At 47.6% G+C, this 13804-nt stretch overlaps 1 protein-coding gene across 1 annotated transcript in view; it reads right to left on the reverse strand.

The window, feature by feature from the left end:
* LOC142590813 (DNA topoisomerase 1-like) overlaps positions 1 to 13804 on the reverse strand; it is a 27267-nt gene that overhangs the window by 7033 nt on the left and 6430 nt on the right. Inside the window, exons 2-9 of the mRNA XM_075703216.1 lie at positions 12396 to 12526; positions 9914 to 10146; positions 8201 to 8388; positions 5755 to 6037; positions 3666 to 3929; positions 3335 to 3449; positions 1518 to 1645; positions 424 to 518 (exon numbers count right to left, since the gene is read on the reverse strand). Of these exons, the coding sequence (XP_075559331.1) occupies positions 424 to 518; positions 1518 to 1645; positions 3335 to 3449; positions 3666 to 3929; positions 5755 to 6037; positions 8201 to 8388; positions 9914 to 10146; positions 12396 to 12526 (1437 nt within the window). The remainder of the gene's footprint in view (positions 1 to 423; positions 519 to 1517; positions 1646 to 3334; positions 3450 to 3665; positions 3930 to 5754; positions 6038 to 8200; positions 8389 to 9913; positions 10147 to 12395; positions 12527 to 13804) is intronic.

The raw sequence follows: 13804 nt of genomic DNA on the forward strand, positions 1-13804 counted from the left end.
TCGACTGATGAAACGCTGTGGAGGACGTCCTCGGATCAGTTGTGATCAGCTGAGGCTCCTTAACATCCACCAAAATTTCGCAGGTGTATTTACATCCATGCTACTTTAGAAGGTTGCGGCAGCGACCAAACGTGCACCTTTCGTTCAACAGGAAAGTCTGCTCTGATCATCGCCTTTATCGTGACTTGTCGAGCGACATGCTTGGATGAGGAACGAACTTATCGCATTGTCGTGTCAAAGCATACGATCCATCCGACGGCTATGTGGCGCCATGTCCACAGCGGGCGCGCACGAGCTAATTTCACCACATCTGTTTCTGATCGCTATTCGTAGCCAATGGGCAAACCATAAAGGCAATGTTGCTAGAGAATACATTCTCCACTTCCTGCATCGAGGTATGAGAAATACGGCTGGATCACTCACAGTTTTTCTTTTTTCGACTTGGATTTGCTGCAACCAGCTTCCAGCTGTTCGATTTCCAGTTCGCACTTTCGGATCTGCTCTTCTTTCTTCTCTATCTGTATATCGGAGGACACGGACAATGCTTAGTAAGCGATACAAATGTGGATTGATCCAAGCAGTGATTACTCCATCCTTAACGTAACTAGCAAAAATACTGCATGCTATGTTGAGCAGAAGAGTACTTTCATCGACAAAAGCGGGACTACTGCTAATAACTTACTGAATTTTCTTCTTCAACAGTTAAACGTTGCAAACACGTGGTGGGCTCACTAATATTTAGGTGTTTAAAAATTTAAACTACCACCCGCCTGTACACGCTGTCGGTGGCAGATTTGTTTCGATACATGCCCCATGCACAGAGCTTTAGATGTAAGTGCTTTGTCCAAAGACGTTTGCACACTTTCACTTTTTAGGCTGGCTAACTGCAGTGATATTAGGAAAAAAAGAAAAAAGAAAGACTGCTTGTTGTGATTCAATTTTGTTTTCCAGCTTCAAGTAGCATTTTCTATGGTACAGACTGACTATTGCTTAGCGTATCACTGATAATTTGTCGATCTTTCTTTTTTCTTATTTCCTTTTTTTTTTTTTACCGTGTGCAAGTGTTCTTGTAAGCCTACTCCCTCCTTACTTCGATGTTGTGAAGAATCCGCTGCACCTTTCGTATCAGGTGTTTTTCTGTTAGTGTATATGTGTTCAGATGACACCCTTGCTTGTAGCACTTAATGTACCATAATTTAGTTTCACTGTATATATTTTCCAACTCTATTTTCCTATGTGTTATTAATTTATGTGTCCTTAATTGAATATAAGATGCCGCACTTATAGTATTTACATAATTTAGGTTTTGTGTTTTTATTCATTACTGTATAGGTATGTATACTTTTCATGATCGCCCTCTTTGTTCTATGCCCTTGGGGCATAGAACAAAGAGGGCATTTACCGCACTTAGGTATACCGCACTTAGGTATTTACTGCACTTAGGAATACCGCACTTAGGTATTTTCAAACACGCAAACAAACAAGCAAATAAATAAGTAGGCGGACATCGTGTTCACCATTGTTTGGATGCTCTCCATTTGCTTGTCGAAATTTTTAGGAACTGCTCGTCGGTGGTTGCACAGGATGGCGGCTGCTCTGTTGGCTCGGTTGTAGGCCAGCAGCTTCTCAGGTAGCGACATACCGGCTGACAGTATAGAGTCGGGGAGAGATAATTAGCAGGGAGCCTTCGCGCTCAATTAGGCAGCAGCTTAATCGGGTCTACCCACAGCAGGAAAACAGTACAACGTACACAGGGTGCCTGAAAAGTAAATGCCTATGTTAAGTTTTTAGTAATTCACAAAATTTAAAGTCGATATTAGCAGTTTTGTTTTGCACAGTGAAGGTGGAGAACTTTTACTTCGTCTCGTGGCCGCGCATGTACTAAGCATGAAGAGCAGCAAACGTTGCAATTTGCTGCTGCTGACAGACGAATCTGCAGTTCTTGCCCCTTGCGGAAGTCTCGCTTTAGCGCAACTCAATTTGAGTATGAAGGAACAGGGACAGGTGACGGGATCATCCTGTCACCCGCCTCTTCATGCTCAAACTGAGTTTCGCTAGAGTGAGACAAGAAAATTATGCACCAACTCGCCCATTGAGCAATATAGTTAGCTTGCGAAAGATCAAAGCTGGCCACACGCTGTTGTGGTGAACGCGCCACAAACCGTGCGGTGCCTACAACGGCTTGCACAGCTGAACTTGGCGTGCGCCTTCTTCAGTCTTCGTATAGTGGTTGTCTGCTGTAGATCCATAGTTCTGAGACTTAAGAGGAAGCTTTAGCTCGGGTGCTCTTATCTAAATACATGTAAGAGGAGAATTCGTTTTTCTCTGCAACCACTGTACCAAACTGGGAGAAGTTTGTTACATTTAAAAGAAAAACTTAAAATCTAGTGACTGTTTGTTCCGAATTTTTTATTTAGGTCCTCAATTTTTTATTAAAAATCGGCAAAAATCGAAAATTTTCAGAGAACGAAACTATAAAGTTTGCAACTCTGTAACTGAGCAATGAAAAATGACATCACAATTCTGTGAATTGCATGTAATAGTACATCTAAAGCGGACAAAATTGATTCATACATTAATCTCAAAAAAATATTTCGTAATATGAAAATACTGCTTTTGCAGAACCCTTGTACGCAACGTAACGAATTGACATAAAATATAAATTGACATATTGAATTTGTCCGCTTTAAATGATCTAATGGTTGCCGTTTACAGAACCGCGATATCTGTTCGTGATGCAGAGTTACTAATTTGGAAACGCCGTGCTTCTATATTTTTCGAACTTCCGAATTTTTGAAGATTCTTTTAACAAAATTCAGGCCCTAAATCGAAATTATGCTTCCAACAGTCACTATAATTTAACTTTCTCTCTCAAATGCAACAAATGTCATTAAATTGATCTGGGGGTTATATCAGAACAAACGTTTTTGCGTTTTACATGTATTTGAATAGGCCGCGTCCAAGTTGAATCCGAGCTAAAGCCTCCTCTTAACTAGCTATGATAGGGCTGAAAAACTGGCCTTTGAGAACACGTGCATGTGCGACGAAAACAAAAAAACAAAGAAACACGGCAACCGAACCAGCCTATTTAATTATTTTTTTTGTCGCTAAGCGATAAACAGCCTTGTGCAAGCACTTGTTCAGAAGTTATAGTCTCGCCTAGTCGACAGTCTACGTTTGTCATTGACAGTTCCCATAAAGTAGCGGCATATTTGTGACTGTTTTGTTTTTCTTTCTTTTTTGCATCTCACTGTTGCCAAGACTTGGTTGCATTTCTTCAACGCCCTTGTGCTGGGGTTTTCCTTCATATGTGCCAGACGTCGCTGCTTATTACCTTCAGTCAGGATATCCAGTTGTTTTTGGAAGGTCATAGAAGCGTTGTAAGTACGAAATACCTTTGCAGTTAGCCCTTTCATGAGTTTGTTGAGATGCTTGTTCAGGGTAGCAGTCTGCAATGAACATTACAAATCACATTCAACGCAAGAAACCACCGACTCTGCAGAGTATGTGACGTCTATAATTATGACTGTTCATTGTCGGCAGGTATTCTGCCTCAGTGAAGGACTAATTTGCACTTAAATATCACGCTGTGTACTTGAATTAAGGTTGTGAATGAAATTTTCGTAGCCACTGGTTTGATTTCCCGGGCACCGTGGTTCACTCACAGTGAGCAAATCGAAGAGGTCGTCCTTGGGCTCTTTGTTTTCCATGAAAAGCTTCAAGTTCCTGAAGACGCGCTCGTCCACCCGAACTGTGTTCGCGTATCGGACGGAGTCCTTTCCGGGGAAGTCGAACTCCACCAGGAACTGGCCATCCTCGCTGTCTGTCTCGAGTTCGCGTAGTGCGATGTGCTCCACTCGCAGGGAGCAGCAGCCGACGGTGTTGGCAGTGGCGCCCTCTTCCTGCTCGTTCCCGGCTCTCAACGCAAGCTGCATAAATGAAGAGAAAGAGCGAAAGATAAAGAGAGAGCGAAGAGAGCTATATCTAGAGAGGGCGAGAGTGAGAAATGTGAAAGAATTAAGTAGAGAAAGATAGAAGAGAGATAAATAGAGGAAGAATAGAGAGGAAGGAAATGAGAAAGAACGAGTGGTAAGAGAATTAAGTTTCGTATATATTTTTAAAATTTTATGGGCGTCCAAAATACCGTAAACGCGACTTCTACTTATTGGTGATCTCATGCTGACGTCATCGTCAAGAAATCCGCACCGAATGGAATATGCTTGAACAAGTTGTGGTAGCAGCGCAATTACAGATAGGACAAAGCAAGCGGGAGTGCACATGCGCCGACTATCAATTGGCACTTATTCGAATGGAATGAAATATATAAAACAGCTACCGACCTTCCCGTGGCTACCCCGACCTATGTACAATATTATTTAGTTACAAGATCGCTTTATTCGAAGTTTGTCGCGGTCGTGACCGTAGACCGGTGGTATATGCCGTTGGGACCCAGGGTACTCGCGGTGGCAGGCTGGTGCTGTGGCTCCTACCTTGGGCAACCGGAGGCCTCGACGATGATCGGCAGAGACAAGGTGAGGCACAGTCGCAAAACTGTTTAGAGAAACTTGAGAAAAACCATGAACATTTGGGAATTAATGACTATAGGGAAAATACATAGCAGCCAGCTCTGACAGTCCAGAGCATTGGCAGTTGAAGACACTTAACAAGAACGGCTCCATGATTGTCAGAGTTTACTACATGTCGACTTTACATGTCCGAGCACACTCTTCAACACTGCGGCTCCCCTTTTTGAGCAATTAGTTTCCCCCTTTCGCTCGTCAAGGGAATTCAATATCCTTCTTCTCGGCCTATCGGAACTGTCTTACAGTTTGCAAAATCCCACCCATGGTGTCGCACCACTCTGCCGGACTCCGCCTCTGGTGTCCAACCTTCGACCCGCCCTCGATGCAATAAAGATGCAATTTCGTGTGAAACTGGGGTCGACGCTGTTCCAACGAAATCGTCAGCGTATAGGTCTTTGCAGCAATTATCAGGCTGCACAGGGACGATGACCCTTTCCTAGTTCGGGGACCCAAAGCTTGCCTCTTTCGTCAGCTCCGGGCCGTTGAACAGACGCATACGCGATACATAATCGCCTGTAAATTATCTTGACGTGACGCAGGTTTCGTCGCCAGCTTTTTGGCGTTGAAAAGATGAAGCAACGTGAATGGCATTCCATAGCTGCACGCTCTACGGTTTGCATCCTTTGTCCAGAGGAACCGCCAGGCACAACAGGGCTAAATTCCAATCGTAACAATGCGTGTTTAATGGCATTATTCGGTGCAGTGGCGCTGGACTTGGCTTAGTAGAAAATGCGAAGCGGCAAATTTGCAAGAGACTGCACGGTGCAGCATACATGAAAACTGTTTGCGTATCGTCATACAAAGGAGTGCTACGAAGTTTACTCCATCACGTGACCGTAGTTGCTTGAGGCTAACAGCAACACGTCATGATAACCGACGCACGAGGCAAGCAGCAGCTCATGGGTGGGAGCCCTCACGCGGTTGGATTGCACGTCGCGCATTTAGTTTGTCCTTTTAGAGCCTTCCCGCTTTTAACACATTTCCGCTTATAACGAAGTTCATTTCATGCCGCGATGACGACTTCTTTATTACGAATGTTTACTACATTTCGGCTTCAGCGCTCGAGTGAACGCCCGTTGATAATGCTTGTGGTGTCCTCTTTGTGCTGTCAATCAATCAATCAATCAATCAATCAATCAATCAGACTTCAAAAGCTCGCTCCCACACCTACCTTGTCAATGAAGTAGAGCGCCACGGACCGCTGACGGATGCTAAAGTCTCGTGACTCCCAGCCGTTCCTGTAGCTGCGCCGTATGCGGTTCACGCGGGACTTGAGCTTGCGGGCGAGTTCAAACTTGCGCACGTCCATCTCCGCCCGCAGCTTGGCACTGGCGTTGAGCGTGACGTACTTTGTGCGGCCCAGGACATTCCACGAGGCCAACCAGGAGACGCCCTGGTCGTGGCGCACTTCTTTCCAGCTGTGTCCCCGCGGTGGCTTCGGCAACGGCGCTTCCCTGCGTGCAGCAGGCGTCCTTCGCTTTCCAGCGAGCGAACCTACGGAGCCACTGTATAGTTTGAAAACCGCGTTTCTTTGTCTGTACGTCCGCATTGCAAGCTGCCGCTCGTTAGCGCTGTTGCAGCAACAGAAGTGATTCGACTGTATTCGAAGACCATTCGCCCCCGGTGCGGCCTGCTGAGCAGCGGCTGTGCGGCAAGTCGCCACTCGAGCCTTTTTTTTTTTCTACGGCTCGTAGCCGAATGTTGTAACCGTCCGCGCTCGAGACAGCTGAATGGCCCCATCAAGAGAATGGGCTGAAGCAGAGAAATGCTCACGGATACAGCGTGTCCCTGCATTGTGCGAGCTTTCAAGCGCCAGGTGTTTAGACGCCAGCAGCGTCGTATGAGAAGCGACGCGCAAGACCGGGTCGCTGTTCTTTATGTGATCGTTTTGAGGACACTGAGCCGGGCTGCCTATGGTAAACAAAATCATAGAGGGCGTGAAGTGGGGGGGGGATTACAAATCAAACATTGGCGCGTCTCCCACTTTCGCAAAGAAGCAAGGTTGACAGTCAAATAATGTATCGTCTCCTTCTACAGGGTGTCCCAGCTAACTTTAGCCAGACATAAAAATATGCCGATGTACTCTAAGACTACGTGACCAAATGCACATTGCTGACTATTGTATGGAGTAAGCCACACCACTTTTTGTATTCTTCTTACTTGTATAATTAGTCAAGATTAATTAACAAATTTCGAATGCAACGAATTTAGTAAAAATCAAATAAAACATTTGTAGAGCGCTTTGTAAAACGTTCGATTAAGCAGTTTCCTAATTTCTATCTATTACGCATTAATGTTTTGCCCCTTACCCCAGAGGCCCGCGAAAAAAAAAAATTGGAGGACGCTTAAGCTTCGCCTTCAAGAGTGGAATGCGACAGCGTTCCCGTCGACCCGCCAAGGGGTGTAAGACAATGGGCTACGGCGCAGCGACTACGCGCCCCGCATCGGACGCGGTGAGCGTCGAGCAACGCAGCGTTCGGCGCGACAACGAAATGTGCGCCTGAGCAAGCGACGCACGCTTGAGCCTTAGAAACAGCTTGTTTCTAAGGCAACACCGCGTTCACTAGAGGCGCTTTTGTACCGCTTTGAAGCATCGAACTCTTGGCTCAGTGGTAACGTCTCCGTCTCACACTACGGAGACCCTGGTTCGATTCCCACCCAGCCCATCTTGCAAGTTGTTTTTTATTCATGAAGTGCCTGCTGGGATTTATCGCTCTCGGCCAACGACGCCGACGACACCGGCTTTTCTGCGACACGAGCTCCTTAACGCTGTCGCGTTAACAATGCTACCTGACGTGTCCGATTGCGCGCCGTGATTTCAACGCTCCCAAACGCTCCGCGTACAGTCAACCGCAAAAGTTTGCGGGACGCAGCATCTGCCAAGAAGCTGAATTCTCGCGAAGCGTGGTACACAGCCTCGAATTAAATGTTTCAGCATGTAGTAGCCTTCGCCACCTACACAATGATTCATTAACTACGAAGTGTCATGCCTTAACAGTGCAGGCATTCACATTTGAAGGGGAAACCGCATCCCGTAAGCTTTTGCTGTTGACTGTGCAAACGAACACAGCGCCAAACGGGGCCTGCTGCAAGGGAAGCACGTCGGTGGCGTAAATCGCACAGCCAACGCCACTGCCCTGCCGCCTTTTAAGCGGCAGCACGCCCTGCTAGAGGCTGTGTGTTCGTTCGTACGAGAAACGTTTGGGAGCGCGGCAATCACGACGCGCAGGTGGGTATGTCACCTGGCATTTTATTTTTATTTCGCAGGCATCAGCAGTAAGCGAAAAAACACTGATACTTAATATACTTAATAGCTATAGATTTAGAAACTGTTTAATCGGACGCTTTGCAAAGCACTGAACAATTCTAATTGGAATTTTTTTTGCCTGACTTCGTTGCTTCCGAAGTTGGTTAATTAATCTTGACTAGTTATCCAATTAAGCAGAATACAAGAAATAGCGCGACTTACTCCATACAATAGTCAGCAACACGCATTCGGTCGCGTCGTCTTAGAGTGCGTCGGCATAACCCTGGCTAAACCTAGCTGGGGCACCCTGTGCTTCGGCTACTCCGAAGGTGTGTTACTCCGCGGAAGCGCCACTTGTAGAATGGCTCACTTTCCAATGTTGATTATGACGTCTTCGGGCAGAACACGGCGTTTCACCATGCCCATCTTGGGATGTTGTCCGCGACCGCAATACAATCCGGGTGGTTCTATTTTGAAGTTGGCGATCTTCTGCCTGTGGCCGTCAACGATGCAGTAGCCGTACTCTTGTGCCAATTTGTCTCTCTGAAGTTTCATCGCCTGCGGACAAAAAATGACTAGCATCATTGAAAATAAATAAATAAATAAATAAATAAATAAATACTATTTATAATCATTCGTCATAGTGAGCCAGTAAAGCTTCATACAAATATTACCAAACGGCAAAATGGCGCTACAGTTTTTGCACCATGACAAGTATCGAATACGGTTTTTGTTTTATTTGGTGGTCGGCTTGATCGATGACGTTCTTCTTTAATTTTTGTGTTGACTTGTGTTGCAGGCAAAGTTTGCGGTATAATTTACGGGTTACTTATGATGCGCCTCGAAAGCTGTCCCTTCGTGCCGCAAACGTCGGCCGCAAACGAGATTTCTCCCCTGCTTTCTCCGATATCGAAGCCGAGAACACACGTCATGTTTACCTCGCTAGACACGCGCCTCCTCTTTTCATTTTTTCTCCTGTGGCCGTTTTGCGCGCTCTGCATTTCTGCAATGGACGGGCTCTGTTCGCTTACGCTGCACGCGGTGGACCTGTGGCCTCGCTTGCACGAACCCAGCGCGAACGGGGCCGAGTCAGAAACCGGACGGGCCCCGACACCAGCGCGTCTACGTGAGCTCGCTTCTGACGGCAAGCGGCGCGTATTTCATGGCTCATACCGTAACGTGGAGGAAGTTGCATTGAACAGTGCTGGTCTCTGCCTCGTCCTGTTACAATTCCCGCTGCCGGCACATAAGAACGCTGGCGTCTCAGTGGTACCAGTGGTACCGCGCAGGCTTCAGCGCTGGTTGGTCCGACCCGTCCCCGTTTACACGCGCGCTGCAGATGGGTCGGGCTGCGTCTACCTACCACGTGCAGTCTGGAAGGCTCAGTCCGACTCGATGCTCGCTCAACGCGACCCGACGGTGTTTACGTGAACTCGACAGGCCGGTTCCATCCCGACAAACCGACTCGACCCGCTTCTGTCGGGTTCATGTATGACGCGGTAGATGAGACTCAAAACTTGGTCGCTGCTGGCGAGGAAGTTGAGCGCTCGAAAAATAAGGGCGCGCAGGCTTTCGTTTGAATCAAGTTGAGTTGTTTGCGTGGTACGCGCAGGTGCCATATTATCAAGGCTGTCTCTGACTCCTCCCCTACACTCGGGCTGCTCTGTCTTGCGGAGGAGACAGCATGCTGGGCAACAGACACGTGCGTCGTATGTAATAAATTGAATGCACATTCGTGTAGCGTTCATACAGACATAGAAACATTTGAGTCATTGTGCTACAACTGTTGCGTGATCACGCTACATTTGCATCGTTAGCATCGCAACTGCGTAAAATTGTACTGCGTTTGCGTTATTAGAGTTGTGTTCGCGCAACACTTCCTTTAACATTTTTTTTTATGAATGAAAGCTTCAGCATTGCCCAAATTCGGGAAAGGACCGTTCAAGTGGAAAAGCTCATTGCGGTCTTCAATATTCAACGGGCGACGAACTGCCATTACGCGTCACGCGACGTGCCTCTTCAGCGTGGCACACATTCGAAGGTACGCCGATCGCGCGCGTGTATACAGCGTGCGCACACTGGCCTGTTTTTGCTGCTTCGTCATTTCCGCCTTTCTCCCGTAGTGTGCGCTGAGCTCCCCAAAGTCGCACTTCCTCAGGTCGGTGATGAGCGCCGCTTCCTTGCGATTCATGCACTTCCGCCAGTCGCGGAAGAAATTCTCGTTGAACCTCTTGTGGGACGTGTAGTCACGTTCGAGCATGCGCGCGTAGAAGCCGGCCACTTCCTCAGCCTTGGCGTTGAGTCTCACCGTGACACCTGCACGTGCACGGAATACAATTTTCTTTTTGGACATATTACAGCAAGCCTCGTTATAACGGCGTTATCGGGACAGGAAAATCACTTAGTTGTAAACAGCATTTCGTTAAAAGCGGAGCGGCTATAAAATAGTCGTATAGTAACGAGGATATGCGTGCTGCAGCAGCACGGTAGCTCGTAAAAAAAGTATATTGTAACAAAGTCACGCTCGATGCAGTGGCGAAATTCTGGTGCATGATGCCCGTGGACAGCTGTCTCGTCAGCTGGTTATCACGTGATGCGGTCAGTACCCCGTTCCCTAGGTGCATTCGAGGCAAGTTCGAAGGGGCCCCCGTGCCCCGAAACGTCCATCCCGTCCACAACGAGGGCAGACGCAAAGCCAGAGCAGCAGCGATCCTCAAACAGATAAAAACGCAACAAGACATCGCAGCAAGCTTCGTCGACGCCGTAGAGTACAGCGATGGGAAGACCTTTGCCTTCGTCGTGGTCGACTCCAGCGGCAAGATTTCCAATAGCGCCTCAATTCGCACTTCAGACCTCGAAGTCGCCGAGCAAGCCGCCATCGCCCTCGCCCTGCTATACGGTTGTGGGTTCGAGATCTATAGCGATTCCAAAACGGCAGTTAGGGCTTTTCAGAAGGGTTACATCGCCGAGCAAGCTGCTCGTCTTCTTAGCGTGTTGAGTCCGTATGCTCTCACGCATCATTCGATTCACTGGTTTCCCGCTCACGTAGTGTCGGTTGACTGTGCTCCCCCGAACTTCAATGAGTCTGAGGCTGAGCGCGAGCTCGCCGACCACGCTTCCTCTGTAAGGAGCGCCGATCGACTGCCCTCCATCCGGCCACGACGACGCTCTCGCTACTCACAACGAGGTTATGAAATTCTTCTTCATGTCTAGAAGGGTCTTTCCACTCCCTCACCTTAAGTTGAATAGGGTGCAAGTCGTTTCTCTTGGACTATTACAGACCGGCACATATCCGTGTCTGGCTGTTCTACAGTACCCGACGTTACGCCTGCCCGTCCTGCATGCGGGTAGACCTCCACTCTAGCACATATGCTCTGGAAGTACTGGTCGAGATTCCCCAAGTTCAGGAAGGAGGAGTGGGAGTCGTTCTGCGTAGAGCCGCTTTGCCCCTCTATAGACAAGCAAATCCTGGCTGTCCGGCGTGCCCGCGACCGGGCCAGTGGGCTAGACCTGCCGGTCCCGACGTGGGACGGGTGCGCGACGAGTTCGCGTCCTCGCTGGGCGTCCAGTAAAGTTCACTCACTCACTCACTCACTCACGTGACGCAGCTATAGCGCCAAGAAGCTGCCGCCACGTACCTGCCGGATTAGCTTTAGTGGCTATATGAAGTTGCGCAGTTTCAAAACGCAAAAAAAAAACACTTTAATGAACCCCAGGGGTCGAAATTAATTGGAGTCCTCTACTATACGTGGCGTGCCACTTGATCGTGCTTTTGGCACGTGAAACTCCATGATTTCTTATGACACACACACACACACACACACACACACACACACACACACACACACACACACACACACACACACACACACACACACACACACATATATATATATATATATATATCACAGTAGCAAGCCGAGTGCAATGTCACTACACTTGAAGTAATTTTGTCTAAAATACATGCACTGTGGTCATGACCATAAAGTTAGAATAAAATGACTTCGTTATAACGAGAGTTTACCGCATAACGAAAAAAATACAAAGGTCAGTCATAGCAAAGCCTTGGTGACCCCCTATAGCAATGGTGGCTCCTCGAAAGACGACGGCGAGGACAACGACGCCCACGAAACAACGACGGCACGATGATAACCCAGAAGGGAAACCTGGGCGGGTTGTGAATGCTGAACATACGACAGAAACAGCAACGCGGACACACGAAGACGCAACACGAAGGAATATTTCTGTGACGTGATTTGCAGCGCGAAGTACCGAAGCGAGGAAAAAGAAATAACGAAAGGTTGTCGAAAGCATGACAAACACGAACAAACACAGACTAACCCTTGTTATTCCTCTGCTTCGGTGTTTCGCGCTGCTAATCACGCCATGAACGTAGGCCAACTAGCGCAGACGGCACGAAGGCGTACTGTGGCCGAATCTTGCAAGACGAATAGGTGACGAGATGATGAAGACGTCATTCACATAAGCCATGAAATTTGGCAATATCGCCCCTAACAGCTGGCGTACGGGAATGCCACGAGAACTTAGCACCAAAGTGCGCTCACCTTCGTAGTAGAAATGCACGTGGCGCGGTAATCGCTCGTACGGGGGCGCGAACAGCGGTCCCCTGTGCTCCAGCGTGTGCCACTTCTTGCGCCTCTTGGCATCGTTGCCGCCAGGTTCTTCGTCTTCCCACCTGGGGTAATGAGCACCAAATAACTGTGCTGGCAAAATGAATGCGAGTCAGAACTGTGCACTATAAGAACTCCTCAAGGGGTCCTTTGACCACAAATTATTCGTTTTACAATGGCGCGTAGCATTTGCTGCCCGTTTTGTCGCTGACCGCATAACCAGGTATGTAAGCACGCAGGTGCTATAGTAAGGCTAGAAGACGCAGTATGAGTTCTCAAATGAATTCGACCGAGCGTTTCAGGTCGCCATGCAGGATGGAGTGATTATCAGTAGCACGTCTGCTACGCTATTTCCTGTCCTTCAGTAAAGGGCGGTTGTGGATGTACCACATGAAATTTGGGCGAGGAACATCCCGGACGCCTTTCCAGGCATACAATAGGACATGTGTTCTTGAAAATCACTTGAATGACAAGGATGTGTTCAATTTGCATGCGGTGATTCTAGCTTCACGCCACCCTGTCCCTTAACAGTTCAACCTCACACGTAGATAAAAAGAAAAAAAAGTGGTAACAAATGCGTATCCAATCAATCAATCAATCAATCAATCAATCAATCAATCAATCAATCAATCAATCAATCAATCAATCGAAAGTTTTAGAATAGGGGTCCCAAACGTTTGGGGCGCCGAAGAAAGAGCGTCGAAGGCATTGCGCATGCGAAAGACGCCAACTGCGTTTGGGTTTTGCGTCGGGCACGCTATTTCACTGATTTAGCGCGAGCCACAAAAGATGCCCCAAAAGCTTTGCGTCAGCAAACATGGCGGCACCCATCGAAGAGACGGCTCTAACCTAGCACCAAACTGGGCTCCATTCGCGGGAACGCGTGAAGTCCGCAAGCTATAGGAGAAATGACTGCGGTTATCGCATTCTCTCATCTAGCGTGTTATGGATGTTTATTCATTAGACGCCGCTGCTTTCGAATTCGATTGTGGATCTTATGGCTCGTAGGCGTAACACGGCTTAACTTAGCTGGTGAAGGCTTGTAAAGTTGGTTACTCAAAACTATGTGCAACTCATTGCTCGCTGCTAATAGAATAACCTCTAAATTGTAATTAAACGCGAAAACACGAAAGGCCAAAATTACTCTTCGTATCATAAAATTGTATATTATATTTAATTATCTATATAGCTTTTCTTTGACGCCGTAGTGGCGCTGCGAGAAGAAGGCGCTATGAAGAAGAAGAAGAAGACGAAGAAGAAGAAGACACTAAGTTGGAAAGAAAGAGAGGGCGAGTTGGAATGCTCATCCATCAGGGAGCCAAATGGAAAAGAGTAAATTCAAA

Source organism: Dermacentor variabilis, chromosome 8 (genome assembly GCF_050947875.1).
Source record: "Dermacentor variabilis isolate Ectoservices chromosome 8, ASM5094787v1, whole genome shotgun sequence".
Taxonomy (NCBI): Eukaryota; Metazoa; Arthropoda; class Arachnida; order Ixodida; family Ixodidae; genus Dermacentor; species Dermacentor variabilis.